Genomic DNA, 18,707 nt, shown 5'->3' on the forward strand with positions numbered 1-18,707 from the left:
GAGGTGGGAGAGGCTCCCACAACCTCTGTTATGCATGCCAGCTGTGAGCCTGGCTTCTGACTGAACAGGACAAGCACACTGACCACCAGGGGGCAGCTCCTGCATTAAACATCTGTCCCTGGTGGTTAGTGCACATCATAGAGACCAGTCGTTCCACCATTTGGTTAATTTGCCTATTAGCCTTTTATTATTATAGGACTAGGGGCACATTGCACAAAGATTCGTGCAAGAATATGCCTTCCTTCCCCTGGCTTCACTCCAGGCTACCTGGGAGCCTGCAAGTCCTCGCTCCCAGCTGGAATACCACTCTCCTGTAGCTCCTTCTATCCCTCACTCTCCTGCTCATACCAGGAGGCCCGCCCAGCCACTCTGCACCTGCATATGCAAATTAACCCACCATTTTTGTTGGATTAATTGCATACTCACTCCTGATTGGCTGATGGGTGTTGCGGAGTTACAGTCAATTTGTGTATTTCTCTTTTATTAATGTAGAAAAGTGGTTTTTATTTCTACAAGATACAAGATTAGGGTATTAACCATTCTATTAATAAATAATTATTAAAACTTATAGTTCATTAGTATTGTGTTACGATTTCTTAATATACATATCATAAAGAGACTTACTATTTATTGACCAACCGTCTTGTAGTCTATGGGATAAGCCCCTGTCTATCTCTGTTCTTGTCTTCACAGCTCTTTATTTCATTTTATTTTATTGATTGTTTTACATAGAGGAAGGGAGAGGGACAGAGAGTTAGAAACATTGATGAGAGAGAAACATCGATCAGCTGCCTCCTGCACACCCTCCACTGGGGATGTGCCTGAAACCAAGGTATATACCCTTGACTGGAATTGAACCTGGGATTTTTCAGTTTGCAGGCCAATGCTCTATCCAGTGAGCCAAACTGGTTTGGCAACACAGCTCTTTATTTTTTTTTATCCTCACCTGAGGATATGCTTATTAATTTTTAGAGATAGATGAAGGGAGAAAGAAAGGAAAAAAAATTGATATGAGAAACATTGATCAGTTATCTCTCATAGCGCCTCAACTGGGCATCGAACCCACAACCTAGGTATGTGCCCTGAATGGGAATCAAATCCACAATATTTTGGTGTATGAGACAGTGTTCCAACCAAATGAGCCACCTAAGCAGGGCTTTACTACTCTTTATTTCATTCATTATGCACTAACTGCACTGATTTCAACATGTGTCTGGAAAAGTCCCTGTTCAGTCTCACTTCATAGCTTTCTCATTTTCCATTTCAAGTCTCTGGAACCTTTTCTTCCCCAGTCTCAGAGCTCATGCTCTCATTACATTAAGGTATTCACTTAGATATAATCTCCTCAGAGAGGCCTCCTCACATAAAATTCCATACTACTTTCTATCTCCTTTCCCTGGTTTATTTTTCTTGTTTAACCATTTCTCATCTCCTCATGAGAATGTAAGGTCAACAATGCAAATAATTTTTCTGTTTGTTCAGTGTTGTGTTTTTAGTACCCAGGTCAACAATTAATATGTATTGTATAAATATCATATAATTATGAGTGTTATGCACTCTTCTAAAGGATACATACCTGATCTAATTTGATAATAAATCATTTTCACAACAATATTGTGACACAAAGTTGATAAAATATGGCATTGTTGCAATGTTAACTTCAATTTTCCCATATAAAAGCATCCTTCATTCATTGACTTATGCTTAAATTTTTAGACATAGTTTGTTATATTGATATGCAAATTTATAAAATTAGAGGCCTGGTGCATGAAATTCGTGCACATGTGGGGAAGGGGATGTCCCTCAGCACAGCTTGCACCCTCTCCAATCTGGAACCCCTTGAGGGATGCCCAACTGCCTGTTAAACAGACAGTCGGACATCCCTTTCAAAATCCAGGACTGCTGGTTCCCAACTGCTCACCTGCCTGTCTTCCTGATTGCCCCTAACTGCTTCTGCCTGCCAGCCTGATCACCCGTAACCACTCCCCTGCCAGCCTGATTGATACCTAAGTGCTCTCCTGCCAGCCTATTATTTGTCCCTAACTGCCCTCCCTTGCAGGCCTAGTCACCTCTAACTGCCCTCCCCTACAGGCCTGGTCTCTCCCAACTGCTCTCCCCTGCAGGCCTGGTCACCCCCAATTTCCCTCCTTTGCAGGCATGGTCCCTCCCAACAGGCCATCTTGTGGTGGCCATATTGTGTACACATGGGGGCAGGATCTTTGACCACATGGGGGCAGCCATCTTGTGTTGGAGTGATGGTCAATCTGCATATTACTCTTTTATTAAATAGAATAGAGGCCTAGTGCATTGGGTGGGAGCCAGCTGGTTTACCCTAAAGGGTGTCCCACCTCAGGGTGGGGGTTTCCTTGGGATGTGGGATGGCCTGGATGAGGGGCCTGTGGTGGTTTGCAGGCTGGACATGCCACCTAGTGACCCAAGCAGAGGCCCTGGTATCTGGGATTTATTTATTATCTACGATTGAAACTTTGTAGCCTGAAGTAGGAAGGGAGAGGGACAGAGAGTTAGAAACATTGATGAGAGAGAAACATCGATCAGCTGCCTCCTGCACACCCTCCTGCACATAGAGGAAGGGAGAGGGACAGAGAGTTAGAAACATTGATGAGAGAGAAACATCGATCAGCTGCCTCCTGCACACCCTCCACTGGGGATGTGCCTGAAACCAAGGTATATACCCTTGACTGGAATTGAACCTGGGATTTTTCAGTTTGCAAGCCTTCTTCTTGCTCTGTGGTGGCAACCATTTCTGTTGGGATTTATTTACCTTCTATAATTGACACTTTGTAGCCTTAAGCGGAGGCCTAGGCCAGCAAGGGCAGGCGGAAAGCTTGGCTTCCTCCATCTCTAGAAAAACCCAAGCCTCCCTCTTGCTCTCCGTGGCCTCAGTCATCTTGGTTGGGTTTATTTGCATATTTGTTCCTGATTGGCTTGTAGGTGTGACTTGTGGAGGTATGGTCAATTTGCATATTACTCTTTTATTAGATAGGATATATTGGTATTTTAAAGATTTCAAAGTGATGCCATACGTGTAACTTTTTCTCTTTTTTCCATCAGTAAAATGTCTCTTTTTCAGACCACAGATAAGTACAGGAGTCAATGTGCATTTTGGAACTACTCCCCTGACACCATGAATGGCAGCTGGTCCTTAGAGGGCTGTGAGCTAACGTACTCCAATGAGACCCACACTTCTTGCAGCTGTAATCATCTGACACATTTTGCCATTTTGATGTCTTCTGGTACTTCCATTGTAAGGCAATTTCCTACTTCATATTTATAAGTCACCATGTGTTCTTTTTATGTCATTTCAGAGAATAATTATATATCTTTTTTCTTTGGGTGTAAATAACATATTTCATTAATGGATGAAATTCCAACATTATCTTTTTATAGTCTTTGTTTCTGTTTTTCTCACCTGCCTTCTATGACATATCTAGACTGAATTTTAGCTTATTTTTAGTCTAGGACTTACCTGGTCTATAAATATGTAGTAGATTGTGTACTAATAGTAATGCATTGACTCTTTGTTTTCAATTGTCCCTTTAAAGGCCACTTATACATTCTGAAGTATACTGGAGTTCAAGGATTTTTGGCTTTGTATCTAAAGTTTATTCCTAAAATAAAATTTAGTAAAAAATATTTGATACCTGGTCAATAAGAATTAGCACATTCATACATTCATAGCTAATACCATGTTTTAATAGAATCTCACAAGATTTTGAAACATGAAAAATCTCTCTAAGGTGAATAGCTTTAGAATGTGTATGTTACATCAGTAATATCTTGCATTTATGTTATATAATATTTATTTTATATGTCTGTTTGATAATCTTAGTCATTTTCACATAAACATATACAAAATAAATCTTCCTAACCGTAATACCAGTCATAAAGATGCTTTATTTTCTTGAATGTTAAATAAGTAAAGAAACTTCTATTCTGTATATAAAATATTAATACTTATCTAGTTATAATAAAACCAAACTTACTCATTTCAAAATCTCTCAACTACACTTATTCGACACTATATGTTCAGCATTTCTAATACCTTTGTTAATGTGTTTTAGATGAATTGCTGCATAGAAATAAGAATTGGTCTTAACACTGATAAATCTGTTTAAATTAACCATGTTCACATTACAATAATGAATTACTATTCTAATATCATGAAACTGATGATTATAACAGTATTAAACCATATACTAATATATATACTATGCCTAGAAAAAAATTCACTAATTATAGAACTGTTAAAGTGCCTCATGATTTATAGCACATTCCTCTGAATACTGAGCATTTTCAAGTCATCTAAATGCACATGTGTATTTTTACAGTTTATGGATATTTTGATTAATGTTTCACCAAAAATGAAAGTTCATTATATGGTATAGTTCCTTTGACAAGCTACTGAGTTATTCTCTTAACAGTTTTATTATTATTTTCCCTTAGGGTATCAAAGATTATAATATTCTTACAAGGATCACTCAACTAGGAATAATTATTTCTCTGATTTGCCTGTCCATATGCATTTTTACCTTCTGGTTCTTTAGTGAAATTCAGAGCACCAGGACAACAATTCACAAAAATCTCTGCTGTAACTTATTCCTTGCTGAACTTGTTTTTCTGGTTGGGATCAATACAAATTCTAATAAGGTATGTAGATCTCCTTTACTCTCTATTTTTATTTTCTAAATGTGTAGTTTCCTAAGTATTTATGTCATAGAAATATGACTTATAATTAAGGGTTTAGTGTGGAAACACCATATATACTTTGTTCTTAAGCCTTTTCTAAGTTTAATGATGCTAACGTATCTAAGCAATTTGCCTATCAATTCCATTAACTAAAATGTCCTTCATTATGAGGAACTATTGAGGCAAATGAAAACTTCGCAAAAATATTTTGATTTTACATGGGCATTAAACAAAGGCAGGAGGAGAGAACTGGAAATAAAATTTATCTTAATATAAGGACTGAACATAAAAGCAGCAACGATTCATAGATTAAAATATGATATATCGGATCTACCTAGTTACTACGCTTAATTACCCACTACCCATTTTCACCATTATTAACTGAGGGCCTTATAAAATAATTTTCCATATTGTGTTTAGTCTGGGTCCTCCTTGAAACAGACATTAAACATGCAATGCTTTTATTAGACGAAATGACTATGAAAGAAAATAAGAGAAAGACTTGGAGAGCCATCAGACTAAGATACAAGTCTGATCCCAAATGAAGAAGAAAGGAAAGCAAGAGGGGTGGGTAGAAGCCTTTTACCCAGCAGTGCAGTTGTTGTTGTTGTTGTTGTTGTTGTAGTTGTTGTTGTTGTTGTAGTTGTTGTTGTTGTTGTTGTTGTTGTTGTTGTTCTTCTTCTTCTTCTTCTTCTTCTTCTTTTTCTTCTTCTTCTTCTTCTTTTTCTTCTTCTTCTTCTTCTTCTTCTTCTTCTTCTTCTTCTTCTTCTTCTTCTTCTTCTTCTTCTTTTTCTTCTTCTTCTCCTTCTTCTCCTTCTCCTCCTTCTCCTTCTCCTTCTCCTTCTCCTCCTCCTCCTCCTCCTCCTCCTCCTCCTCCTCCTCCTCCTCCTCCTCCTCCTCCTCCTCCTCCTCCTCCTTCTTCTTCTTCTTCTTCTTCTTCTTCTTCTTCTTCTTCTTCTTCTTCTTCCTATTTCTTTTTCTTCTTCTTCTTCTTCTTCTTCAACAACTTATCTAGTAATTTAATGCTAGAAATGAATTTCAGTTTCCTTTATTTAGTTGTGTCCCATACCCAGCAGTACATTCTAAAGAAAGTTCAACATGGTTGTTCAGGACTCCTTTCAGAAGACCTTGAGCCAAAGTTACATGACAAAGAATCCTCTGTCTCTCAGAAAACAGGACCATCTTAAAAGCCTGCAGTGTCAGGTCAGAGAATGGCAGCAGCCCAAGGGCCACATAGGCACAGCAATGGTTTTCCTAGGAGCCCCAGGGCAGCTGCTCTTCTTGCAGGTAGACACTGGAGAAGGGCATTGTCATAGCCATGGGGCCAGCTGCTCTTCCTGCAGGGAGCCTGGATAAGTGCATTGTCATGCCAAGGAATATGAAATTGCCTCCATTTCTCCATTGTTTCTAGAAATATTTCAAATATTAAACTAATCATTGGCTATCCAGGTTTTCTTCTGAAGTAGATGTGGCAAAGCATCTATTTTAAATAATATACATTAGACATGTCTAGTGTTTGTTTATTTGTTTGTTTTGCAGTGGTAGTCAGGACACCTCTCAATTTCATATATCTACTTTACATATTTATTCTTATGAAGTGTTTCTTTTTCATTGTATTTTATCTCACAAATTCTTTCCATTTTCAAGCCATATTTCATATTTCATGCCCTCACTAAAGTGGTTCCCAAATTTTCATCACCACTGGTATCTGTTCCCAACCTTACATAGTACTCTCCAGTGTATTTTAGTATGCAATCTTATTTATGCTTGAATTATACTGTTTTAATGAATGCAATATATATATATATATATATATATATATATATATATATATATATATATATATATATATATATGCCTCAGTGACCAAATGACCAGACAACCTTTTGGCTGGTCGCTATGATGCACACTGACCACCAGGGGGCAGATACTCAATGTAGGCGCTGCCCCCTGGTGGTCAGTGTGAGCACTTCTCAGCTGATGGATGCCAAACATTGGGCTAACAGCTGGTGAGCCCAGCTGTGCAGCGGCAGGTGCAATGGGCCAGGATGAGTGGAAGCACTGTGGCTCCTGGCCCAGGCTCAGGCTCCTCCCTGGACACCTGCTGTACTACTAAATCCCCAAAGGATTTCCAGATTGCAACAAGGCGCAGGCCAGGCTGTGAGACCCCACCAGTGCATGAATCTGTGCATGGGCCTCTAGTAGATATATAAATATGCATTATGTTATCACTCCTGTAACAGATTGTATTCGTTCTATTAACACGGAAGTGTGTAGCTACTTCTTTTGTTATTTCCATAAGCCTGACTCCAATAATAAATATGAAGTAATTACTAATAAATAATATTTAACTGAAATCATCTCAAATTTACCTGGCAATCTTGTAACTTAAAGTGATTCTTCAATGGATATTTTGTAAAATATGTCATCATTTGTTTTACAAGTTCAATGTTTGACTCGTAATCAAGATATTGTGGCTTGTTTAGCATAGTGTTAGAAATAATTTGTATCCGTTGAGCCTGAATAAAATAGAGTGAAAGCATCTTCAAAACAGAAATCAACTTAAATCATAATATATTCACTAAGATATCATAGCTTACATGTAAACTCACAAGTTATCATTTTTCACATTATCTAAGTATGTAACTAACTCTCTGGACAAAGAGAGTAACTTAATTCTATCACAGAGTTGGTGAGTATTTACATTGGTGAAGCACCAGACCTTTCAGGTCAGATGTAAGTGGTACATCTTACAAAGCTGACACTTGCCAGGAATATTTTGATAGGATCAGGCATTATAAAAAGTGGTTTACAGAGAAAGTCAAGATTTTGTGATAGGGTAATGTTTAAGCAAACATTGCTTATGTGCCTTTTTCTTTTTTCTTTTTTTTGGTTTATAGCTCTTTTGTTCGATCATTGCTGGTCTGCTGCATTACTTCTTTTTAGCTGCCTTTGCATGGATGTGCATTGAAGGCATCCATCTCTACCTAATTGTTGTCGGAGTTATCTACAACAAGGGATTTCTGCACAAGAATTTTTATATCTTTGGCTATCTCAGCCCAGCTGTGGTGGTTGGATTTTCAGCATCATTAGGATATAGATACTATGGCACCACCAAAGTGTAAGTTAAGATTATCTTAAAGGATTTGAAATACAATTCTGAATATGCTTTGTATATCACTGAAATTTTTGTTTTGTTAAAGTACATACAATCGCATTCATAGATGTTTATCTATTATTTACTTTTCAGGTGTTGGCTTAGTACAGAAAACAACTTTATTTGGAGTTTTATAGGACCAGCATGTCTAATCATCCTTGTACGTATATTTAAAATTATAGCTAGAGGTTTTTTTTTTTTGGTTTTTTTTTTAAAGTGATAAAGAGGGCTTAAATTTTTCAGCCATTAGGCCTTATTCTGAGGTGGATAAATGATTTTGAGCACTTTAAGTATATCCCTTATTAACATTTAAATATATTGTATCCCTTCAAGAAAAATATATATGTATCTTAAATTCAAATCTTTTACAATCATTTACCCCTCTGGGGGAGGATGTATTTCTGTATAACATATAGAAAAAAACATTTCCCACTTATCAGTAGTATCTTAGCATACCTCAATACCTAGAATGTTCCAACCAGCCGATAATATGGCATTTCACATGTGTTTGTTACTTTATATTTTATCAACGATCAGTGAACTTTGAAGATTAGACTGTCATCTTTATAGTGTTATCATCCTGTGTACCCTGTTATCATGAAAGTGGTTTTACGCTAGATTGCGACATCTGAGGAAAGAACCCTCTATTTCTCATGAGCAGACAAGTCACACTGATAGTCCTTTTTCAGCTAGAAAGAGGGCCTTTTAATTCTTATCGGAAGTGGTTTCAAACCTACAAAGGTGGCAGGTGTAATATGTTCCATTCTAAATAAAAATATTTTTATATGTCTCAGGAGCATTTTAAGGGCTGTAAGTTTCCAAAGCCATTTTGAATATAATAGTCTATCAATGAATCCTGGAGGTCAGGCCAGATTCCAGGATGAAATGAATTGTCGGCGGAGGAGTTATGACCATATTTTGGACAACTTTGTCCCGCATGTTTTGACCATAAACTAACTAGCTATTTTTTAAAAATGTTTTCTCTCACTATTTCCCCATGTGTTTTTATTGTTATGAGGAAGCTGCTAAGTGGAGAAGACTTGATATACAAAGCAGAGAATTTCCATCAAGGGTTATTTTTTAATGACGTGGGTGAAATAAAATGCATTAAGACACTACATTTTTTTCATTGTCACATAAAATTGTTTACCATTTCAACAACAAATCTAGTAATATAAAAAGAAACCATTGACTAGATTCTAGCAAAAATTATTTCAGTTAGTGTATTATAGTGTCCCATTCACATATTTTCATATGTAATCCTGAGATGAGTATTTTGTGTGAAAATTTGTGTTGTATGTCTAATTTTACCGAATTTCTCTACAGAATGGACTATCTCTGACATTTTTTTTCATATAAGTGAAAGTTCTGTGGATCAGTGATTCTTGTAGTTTAGATGAAAAGTAGAAAGTTAGAAAGTGTACTGAAAACAGGAAATATAGCAGCCTATCTAAAGTAAATAAGAGGAAGTGCTCCCTGAATTTTTTTTCTTTTTCTTATATAAAAGAAAAAAACTGAATATTGTTTTATAGTAAAGTCCACAGACTTTAGATGGGCTTATCTAAAAATGAGTCTTGCAAAATTTCCCAGAAACCTAAATGAACAACGTCACACTGTCCTTCTTTGGAATTAATGAACCAATTTATCTTTCATACAGTTTCAATATGTAATTATTCCTTTCAATCAGAGGGCCAACCTACTTAAGAAATGTATGAGGCAGCTCAGTGTTACTCTAACATTGTTTATCATTTGTATTATCCTTAAAAACTGCAGAACTTCCTTAAATAATCACTGGATTGAAGTGAATTCATTCACTCCAGTTTTTCCTGACTTTCTGTGCTAATAGTGGCTTTTTTCATTCTCTTTTTTCTCTTCTTCATTATGTTACTATTACTAGTACTACTGCTATTATACTGCTGTATAACAAAAAAAGTTAGGTGACACTTTTCTCACAGTCCTGAAACAATTTTCAGTCCAAAGATTAAAGAAAAGAAATATTGAGTGCCAGGCATTTGGAAAAGAGCCACCAGCAGGTGGGGTGGCTTCCCGTGGGTCTTACAGAGAGACTGTAGGAGCACCTCTAGCCCAGTAACAGGACTGGAGAGAGGGCCAGGATAGTGGCTCAGAGTTAGGAGTCCTTTGGGAGAGTATAATATTCTGTATGAAAAAGTTTTCTCTGCCTGTGAGAAGAAAGTTAGGTGCTCCCTTTCTCCTAACATTCAAAAGGTTTGGAGAAAATGGAATCAGAAGTAGTAAAACTATCACCCTGATCACACATGGAATGCTAGTGTGACTCTGGAATTTTCATGATGAGCACATTTTTTTTTTTTTTATCTGAGCTTGACCTTTGTCCCTTGACAACGGTCCAAAGGTGAATAGAAAGACCAGGCTTGCTTTCATTTGGAGTTTCCTGCAAGCTGCATGCTTACTGGAGTTTCCCTTGACAGCAGGGAAGGATAGGATTATTATATAGCCTGCCCAGGAATAAAATGACGGGGAACACAAAAAGCTATTAACTGTTCCATACTGCACAGAAAAGTTAGAGAAGTGGAGAGAAGCTGTAGGGCTGCCCGGAAGGTTGCCAGATCAAGTGAAGTTATGTACAACTAAAAGAATGGGTTGAATAGAGGTGAGGTTAAATGGTGACGTAGCTGCCCTTCCCTGAAGAATAGGAGCCACGACATAAAGGAAATACTATAAACATCAAGACAATCACATTTACTGTCTAAGTGGAGGTCATCACATAAGCGAATATCTCCAGTAGTAATACGAACCAAAATAAACCAAAGTGATGCCATGAAGCTTCCTCCATCACCAAGAGGTGATTAGAACCTTCTAGCCCTCAAACGCAGAGGAGCTGAGCTTTGCTAATAAAGAAACAGTATGCTGCCTCCACAATCATCTATACAATATCTACTTCTTGAAAATCACCTACACTAATAAAAGAGAAAGATGCAAATTGACCGTACCTTCATGACACCCACCAGCCAATCAGGAGCAAGCATACCAATTAACCCAACAAAAAAAGTGGTGGGTTAATTTGCATATGCAGGCGCTGAGCACTCTGGGCAGTGTGGGAAGGTGGAAAGGCAGCTCTGGGTGAGAATGAAGGCAGAAAGGCAGCTCTGGGCGAGGCGAAGGTGGTGCGGGCAGCCAGAGGAAGGAAGGCCCATTCTTGCACAAATCTTAGTGCATCAGGCTTCTATAGTCATTCTATGATTGGGAATATTCTAGTAGGCAAGGCTGTAAAGCCCTATCATTAAGTTTACCATGTTACTTGGGTGGTGTGGATATGATGGGAAAACAAAACAAACAAATATACATTATCCCAAATCACTAGTATTAATGAGGAGAAAACAAAACAAATGATAAATAAAAATATATTATGAAATATAAGTGATACTGATTAGATATGGAAAAGATTAATATGGTATATAATAATCATTCAAGAAAGCTTCATTGAGAGGGCGGGGCTTGTTTGTGTACGGGGAAAGAAGCAGATTCTGCTTCACATGCAATAGATTCTAGGTGTGGACTTAAGTGTCTACCAAGCTGCTTGTATACTTGCCAGATTTCCTTTTAAAGAAAAGCAAAGGGCACAAAAAAAATAGTAACTATTGTAAATAAAACAATATTATACAAAACAAAATTATCATCTGTGTTATTAAAAATATTCAAAAATCATATTTTATCACTCCCCTTGTATAGATGTCAAAGTAACATTTATCAAAATTTTACCTTCATAAATGTACCTGTACCTGTTTCTTTTCTATTTTCATAGTCAAACCCTTGTTATTCTTTATTAAGATTGTAATATTACTAACAGAATTTTTAAATGTGTAATTTTTTGAGTAGCAATTGCTTTTGAAACACACAGCTAATATGTTAATACTCAGTTTCCTTAAATCACCCCCATTATTATCCAATTTTATAGTTAACAAAAAATAGGATTTGATTCAAATGTTAACTCATTGGTCCAAGGTTCTAAGTCTACAGATAATATTGATGTTAGAACTTAAAATTTTCTCTCTTAATCGAAAGCCCACCTTTTCATTTTTGCTTCTTTTGCAATTGTCTTCTAACCTATCTTTCTGCTGCCATTCTCTCCCACTTGTTCAATCTGTCTATAATAAACTCAGATAATGGGGACTATTAATAAAAAAATAAGAACGCTAATGCTAAATCTTAATGTATTTCTGGCATTAATGTAAATATCCTCCAAGTGTTAGTACTTTCATTCTAATCATTCGAACAACTCAAAATGGCTGTGTGTATATGTGGACACACACACCCAATTTATTTTATTTTGAAGTTAGATAGATCGAGGCATAGAGTGATGCATATTTTTACCCAACAGCTAGTAATTACCTGAGCTGGAACTCGCATTCATGACACTTAATCTATGGCCTATCTTCTTAATCCAGTTCTGATTGTTTGTTTTTTGCCAATATACCAAATGCCATAGGCTGATACATAAAAATCTCAGACACCTAGCTGAACCTTGCCTATTTTCAGACTTTGTATATCCTCCTGAAACAACTCCTCCAGGAACGTTATGCTCCTTAGAATAGTTCTATTCCTTAAATATTTTTTGGGACTTTTGCAATCAATAATCCTGCTACTTCCTGAAAAAAAAAATTCTGCCTAATATCTTATCATTAATTAATACACAACTTGGTGAAAACCTTTCCAGTTTATAACTAATCTACAGAGTAAGGAGTAGGTAATATTTGCTTGCTTTTATGAACGAAGCACTGGGGCATGTCTGTTTGGGATCCAATATAATAAAAGGCTAATATGCAAATTGACCGAATGGCAAATGACTAGTCAATATAACACACACTGACCACCCAGGGGGCACACCCCCCCTGGTGATCAGTGCACTCCCACAGGGGGAGTCCCACTCAGCCAAAAGCCATGCTCACTCTGGCAAGCACAGTGGCGGTAGTGCTAAGAATGTCAGACTTCTGGCTTAGGCCCGCTCCTCACAGGGAGCAGCTTAAGCTGTCATTGGACATTCCTGGAGGGCTCCCAGACTGTGAGAGGGTGCAGGCCTGGCTGAGGGACCCCTCACCCTGAGGGCACAAATTTCATGCACCTGGCCTCTGGTTTTAAAATGCCTTTTAAACAATATGTGAACTAGTAAAAACTGAGTTTAGTTCAGCACTGATAGTTTTTTCTACCCTTAGTTATGTTGTTTCAAAGAACATTCAAGCATTTCATCTATTCTGATAACTGTGAGTGATTAGGTATTTGAGTAGCAACATTTCCCGCATTGATCAATTGAAAGTACTTCCCCAGGTATTAGCTCATTAATAATAAGGATCTCTCAGAATTCTGAAGTATGAGCCAGTGACCCCACTAATTCCATCTATGAATTACCACATTTAGAATGGTAAGATTATAACTATATATGAAAATGTCTAGCCATGCTTTTGAAAGATTGCATGGTATTAAAAAAAAAAAAGGCTTCTAAATCTTTGTAAAGAAAGCTGCATACTGAAGATAATTTCTTTCTTTCTTTGACATTTTTCATCTTTAATGCTGTATTCTTTCAACTAAAACCATGCAAGGGATTAGGTTCAAGTACAGAAATATAAAAATGAATTTGCAAAAATCATTTAACTTCTAAGCAGAAATTGAAGTTTTCCATAGACACGTTCAATATTGAAGAATAGAGTTTCCTTGATTGAAGCAAATACTAATTGAACTATGCCTAAATAAGGTATTTTCATTATATAATATAAGCTTTCATTTACATTAATATTACAACTCTTATAAATGAGTGTTTCTATATTACTACTTTTACCCGCTTCTTCTCAAGTTTGCCAAAACTGCATTTAGTTGTTTATAGTGGCCTCCTCCAGTTGTTCTGTCCATGTCTGCACTACCTTACTTCCCTTTCCCCAGGAAACACCTGGTAAAACCTACTCAAAGTTAATTCTTCTCATAATGCTTACAAGATGGACATGTATATATATATATATATATATATATATATATATATATATATATATATAATTATTATGTGATACTTTTTAAAAAAATATATTTTTATTGATTTTTTACAGAGAGGAAGGTAGAGGGATAGAGAGTTAGAAACATCAATGAGAGAGGGACATCAATCAGCCACCTCCTGCACACCCCCTACTGGGGATGTGCCCGCAACCAAGGTACATGGCCTTGACCGGAATCGAACCCGGGACTTTTCAGTCTGCAGGCCGATGCTCTATCCACTGAGCCAAACCGGTTTCGGCATGTGATACATTCTTAATACATTTTCTAATTTCACAAATTTCCCACACTTGAAAAATAATGAAAGTATTACAAGACTGTGTAAAGTAAAAAGTGAACATTTCACCCCATACTCGTATTCTCAATGATTACTCTTTTTCTTAGTGGTTACTCTGGGTCTCTCCTGACCTTTGCCATGGCACACACACATATAAATTTATTTACATAATTTAAGAAAGAATTTTGTTTATGACTTCAAGCAACCTGAATTATTTATAACCTGAAATGTATCATATTAATCTTGGTTAGAATATACAATTCTGCCATTTCTTATCATTGCCTACTCTGACCATGATCAAATTTATTTAACCTCTTCTTTACTAATGAACATTTGTTTCAAATAGTTTCTTATTACAAATAATGCTGAATAGAGAATTCCTGTTCCAAAATAGTTACACATATACATAATGTAAAATTGTTAGAAAGTGCTTCCTAAAAGTAAAAATTCTAGTTGAGGCAGATTTTTAAATTTACAAATTGCCCATGAAACATTTATTTCAATTGATATTTCCACCAACAATATGAGAATGTCCTTTTTCTGACATTTTTGCCAACACTACATGTTGTCTACCGTGCTGTCTAAATGACTAAATTAGAACATATAAAACCGAGTGTAAGATTATGATGGACCACAGTTCTGCAATAGTGGTACCATTGACCAAAATTTTGGACCGACATTTTGTAGCAGTGGTCCTGTACCTTATAGGGAGTTTAGCAGAATCTCTGGCTTCTTTTCACCAGATTCCAGTAGCACCACCACCATTATCTGTATATGACAACCCAAAATGTCTCCAGGCACACCAAATGTTCCATGGGGGACATGTCCCCATTTCTATTCATTGGAAACCACTAATTTAAACTTTGATATTAAGTCTCATATAAAAGTTTATTTTGCCGCATGCTTTAAATGGCATAAATATTTTAAAAAGAATTAAAATTATTGTTTGGGTAATGTCTTTTAGATGACCCCACTGAAGCTATATTAGAAACCCTACCCACTATAAACTTTAATGGTTGTGGATAACAGCATTAACATTTTGATTACATGTTTTAATTTAATGACATCATATTTGTTAGGTGCATCTTTTCATGACCTCTGTAGTTTAAGGTGCTTTAATATTCTAACCTTTCTTCCATATTATGCATTACTAAACATTTTAGTACATGTAACATCTTGCTACTTTTTCATATTCTGACCTTCTTGAAACAATAGGTAGCTGGGATTTTAAAAGAAAAAGTGGAGTTTAAAAACATCATAAATAATGCAGTGGTAGTTTTCAATGTATTCCCATACATGGGAATTATATTCTTACTGGAAATACCTTCACAGATAATCTCCTTGGGACTCATATTAAATATTTTATAAAAATTTAATAACTTCACATAAATTAGAGATTAAAAAAATAGGAAAATATTCTTTAGGTTTCCCAAACCCTATTAGAAACAACTAGCCATGGTGAAGTTCATCACTGATATTTTTTATAATCATAGCTTTAGAGTGAAAGGTGCTGTATGATGAAAGGGAAAATATGGATATTGATAGAGCTTAGAATTGTTAGAATTGATAGAGCTTAGAATTCTAAGGGCTATTGATAGTCCTTAGAATTGTTCTTCACTTTACATTTGTATAATCTAATTGTTACAAAACCCTTTAACATCTTAGTTAATCCTCACAAACATCAGTAGTATATCAAAACAAAAATAGTAAAGCATTTTGTAAGAGATAACTTTTTTATTTTCACTAGATTTCATGACTATAATTTTGACTAATGAATTTATACACTGAGTGGCCAGATTATTATGATTTCTGAACACATAATAATCTGGCCACTCAGTGTATTTGTATCTCAAATTGGTACCAAAAGAATTCTGTACTTTTGCTGGAGATCAACCACCTATTTGGCCTGAGCTTTCTATCAGCAAGTACGAAGGGGAAAACTGATCAGATGCATGATTTATAGTATCGTTGATATCAAATAAATGAGGTACCCAAGAGAAGTACACTGAGTGGCCATATTATTATGCGTTCACAGATCATAATAATCTGGCCACTCAGTGTATATACCAATGGGTGTCCTACTATTTATGGCTTTTTAAAGAATTGTATTAATTCCATGAGAAGATCTGGTTACACTCAAGCAAAATGTGTGTTCTTAAGTAGCTAATAGATAAAATCTCCAAGCTTCTATTCATTTAGAACTTATAAAAACCCTTAAATTTGGCCAAGAGCACAGGGCCTTATACTTCTGATCATCCTCCCAGCATAAGTGTCCTTGCCTACGCTGATCTTCAAGAAGAGTGAGCAAAGTCTTCTTTGAATCAGTATTTATTAACATTTGCAGAGCACTTATCCTAGACATCTGAAAATATTTAATATTCTCTATATTTATTATATCCCTCTATTCCCTTCAGTATTTCCTGTAAAATATAAATTACTTATTTTGAGAGAATGGACTATCTATGTGGCTTTGTCTTGATTTCCATTTCTCATAAGAAAATATTGTGTCGAGTTCCAGGGCTTCCCAAGAAAAGAATATTTAAAATTTCTTCTGATGAAAAAAACATTCCTCCTGATGGTATTAGATAGAAAATAAAAAAATCCAAGTTGTTCAGTGTTAGGGCACATCCTTTAGTCAGTACAGTTCAATTCATACTATTTCAGTAAGAACCACCCTTTTATCTGCATTTTAATTAATCAGAAACTGAGGCTTGGAGTGCTTAAGCAATTTACTCAGGATCATGCAGCTACTAACAGGTCAAGACAAGCTCAGAGATTTGCAAATTCTCAGTCTGTGCTGGTTCACTACCATATAGCCTTTCCTCTCCCCACGCACAGGAGATTGAAAGGAATATCTTTGTTAGGTCCACGAAACATTTGTTCCTATCTTCTGAATTCCACAAATGGGTTCAGGGTGAGTTTTGAGAGACCTGGCAACCACGGACCTTCTAAAAGTTATTCATAAACTTTCAATTCTTAATTTTACTTAGCAAACATGTCAGAATAAACTACTTTCCATCTTACTGAAAATGAGGAGCTCTTGAATTTTTCTTCCCTCATTTTGTATCTCTTTCTCTAAATCCTTGTCAAGACTATCCCACAACTAAACAGAATATCCCATCTAAAATCCTAACTGCATCAGATTATAGATCAATATATGGGATATGTACATTGGATGTTTTTTGTATTTAAATTGATAGGTATCATCAAGCAATTTCCAATGCCCTGTATAACATTTAATTGCTCAAATCCTTTTAAAAAAATTTCCTAAGAAATAAAAAGCTAAAGGGTGAATTAAAAGCTTCATCCATTTAAATTGTCCTTAATCTTATATTTCTAATGAACAGTTATTTTTTCCGGGGGGGGGGGGGGGGGAGAAAGTGTGTGTTTTTTGGAATCTTTGAAAAATCTTTATGATTTTTTCTAATTAATATTAACCTATTCATATGGGCAGTATTCAATCAAACTAAAAGTTCAGGTAGTATAAAAAGAAAAAAAAAAACTGGGGGAAAATAGGTACAACATTTTGAATATTTCAGAATATTTGTTAAGTATTAAAGTCCCAAGTGAGGCTGTGCTAGTAAGTAAGGGGGGTAAATGGAGAAACCTTGTTCTCAAAAAAATCCCAAGGAGTCATGTGCAAGTAGCTGTAAGACAATATATCGACAAGTTTGAAGCAATATTTTGGAGAAACAAAGCTGAACATTTATTCAGCCCTATTTACATGTTTTTTGACTTTACATTGTTCTTGGGGTCAAGTCTAAAACATTTAACAAAGCCTATGATAAGAATTATGTTAGTTTATTATCAAACTTTGGACATTTTGAGAGTGATAGTAGGTGATAAAAGTACTTGAAATTGATTTCTTTGTATTGATGGACCTATAAAACATTTCATTCAAAAATCTATTTTGAAAGTAATTTTTTCTACAATGTAAAAATTATCTGGAATAGAGTACTGTATGCCTAACAATGACAGCATTTGTAACCTTCCTTCCACTGCTCCCTGACACAGAGGAGGTAGCTGTCCCTAACCACTAAGTGTATTTGAACGCAAGGTGGTGCTCACACCATATCTGGATAGGGTCTGGAAAGAGAAGTGAGATATCACTGATTATCTTTCACATTTCAACATGTGAAAGTTGGAATGATCACTGCACATGTGAGTCCCACACAGTCACTAAAACACTGCAGGAACTGGAAGTGGAGCTTACCAAACATACCTGAGCTTGTCTAAGATGTAAGCAAATTTAAAAACTCAGATAAATGCTGACCTGAACAGAACACAGGACAGCAGACATGAAAAATACTGGCCCTGGCAAATAGGGATAAGGTGGACACTCTACCTTTGAGGCACCTATGTTCTGGCACCTGCTGCTCAACCTCGTCTCACAAGACAGTCCCATAGACCTTTGCAGCTTAATCACACTGGCTGCTTCACAGCTTCTCAGAGGTTCCATGTACCTTCCATGTCAGCACCTCTGCACCAGAACACTCCCTCTAGCTACCCTTTTATTCAGTTAACTCCTGTTTGACCTTCAGATATCAATTC

At 36.2% G+C, this 18,707-nt stretch overlaps 1 protein-coding gene across 1 annotated transcript in view; it reads left to right on the top strand.

Moving 5' to 3' along the window:
• Positions 1–18,707, top strand: part of ADGRL4 (adhesion G protein-coupled receptor L4) — a 113,259-nt gene that overhangs the window by 79,535 nt on the left and 15,017 nt on the right. Inside the window, exons 10-13 of the mRNA XM_084872179.1 lie at positions 3,092–3,265; positions 4,465–4,668; positions 7,608–7,828; positions 7,958–8,024. Coding sequence (XP_084728305.1) covers positions 3,092–3,265; positions 4,465–4,668; positions 7,608–7,828; positions 7,958–8,024 — 666 coding nt within the window. The remainder of the gene's footprint in view (positions 1–3,091; positions 3,266–4,464; positions 4,669–7,607; positions 7,829–7,957; positions 8,025–18,707) is intronic.

The sequence above is a fragment of the Pipistrellus hanaki genome (assembly GCF_964339955.1).
Source record: "Pipistrellus hanaki genome assembly, chromosome: 2".
Taxonomy (NCBI): Eukaryota; Metazoa; Chordata; class Mammalia; order Chiroptera; family Vespertilionidae; genus Pipistrellus; species Pipistrellus hanaki.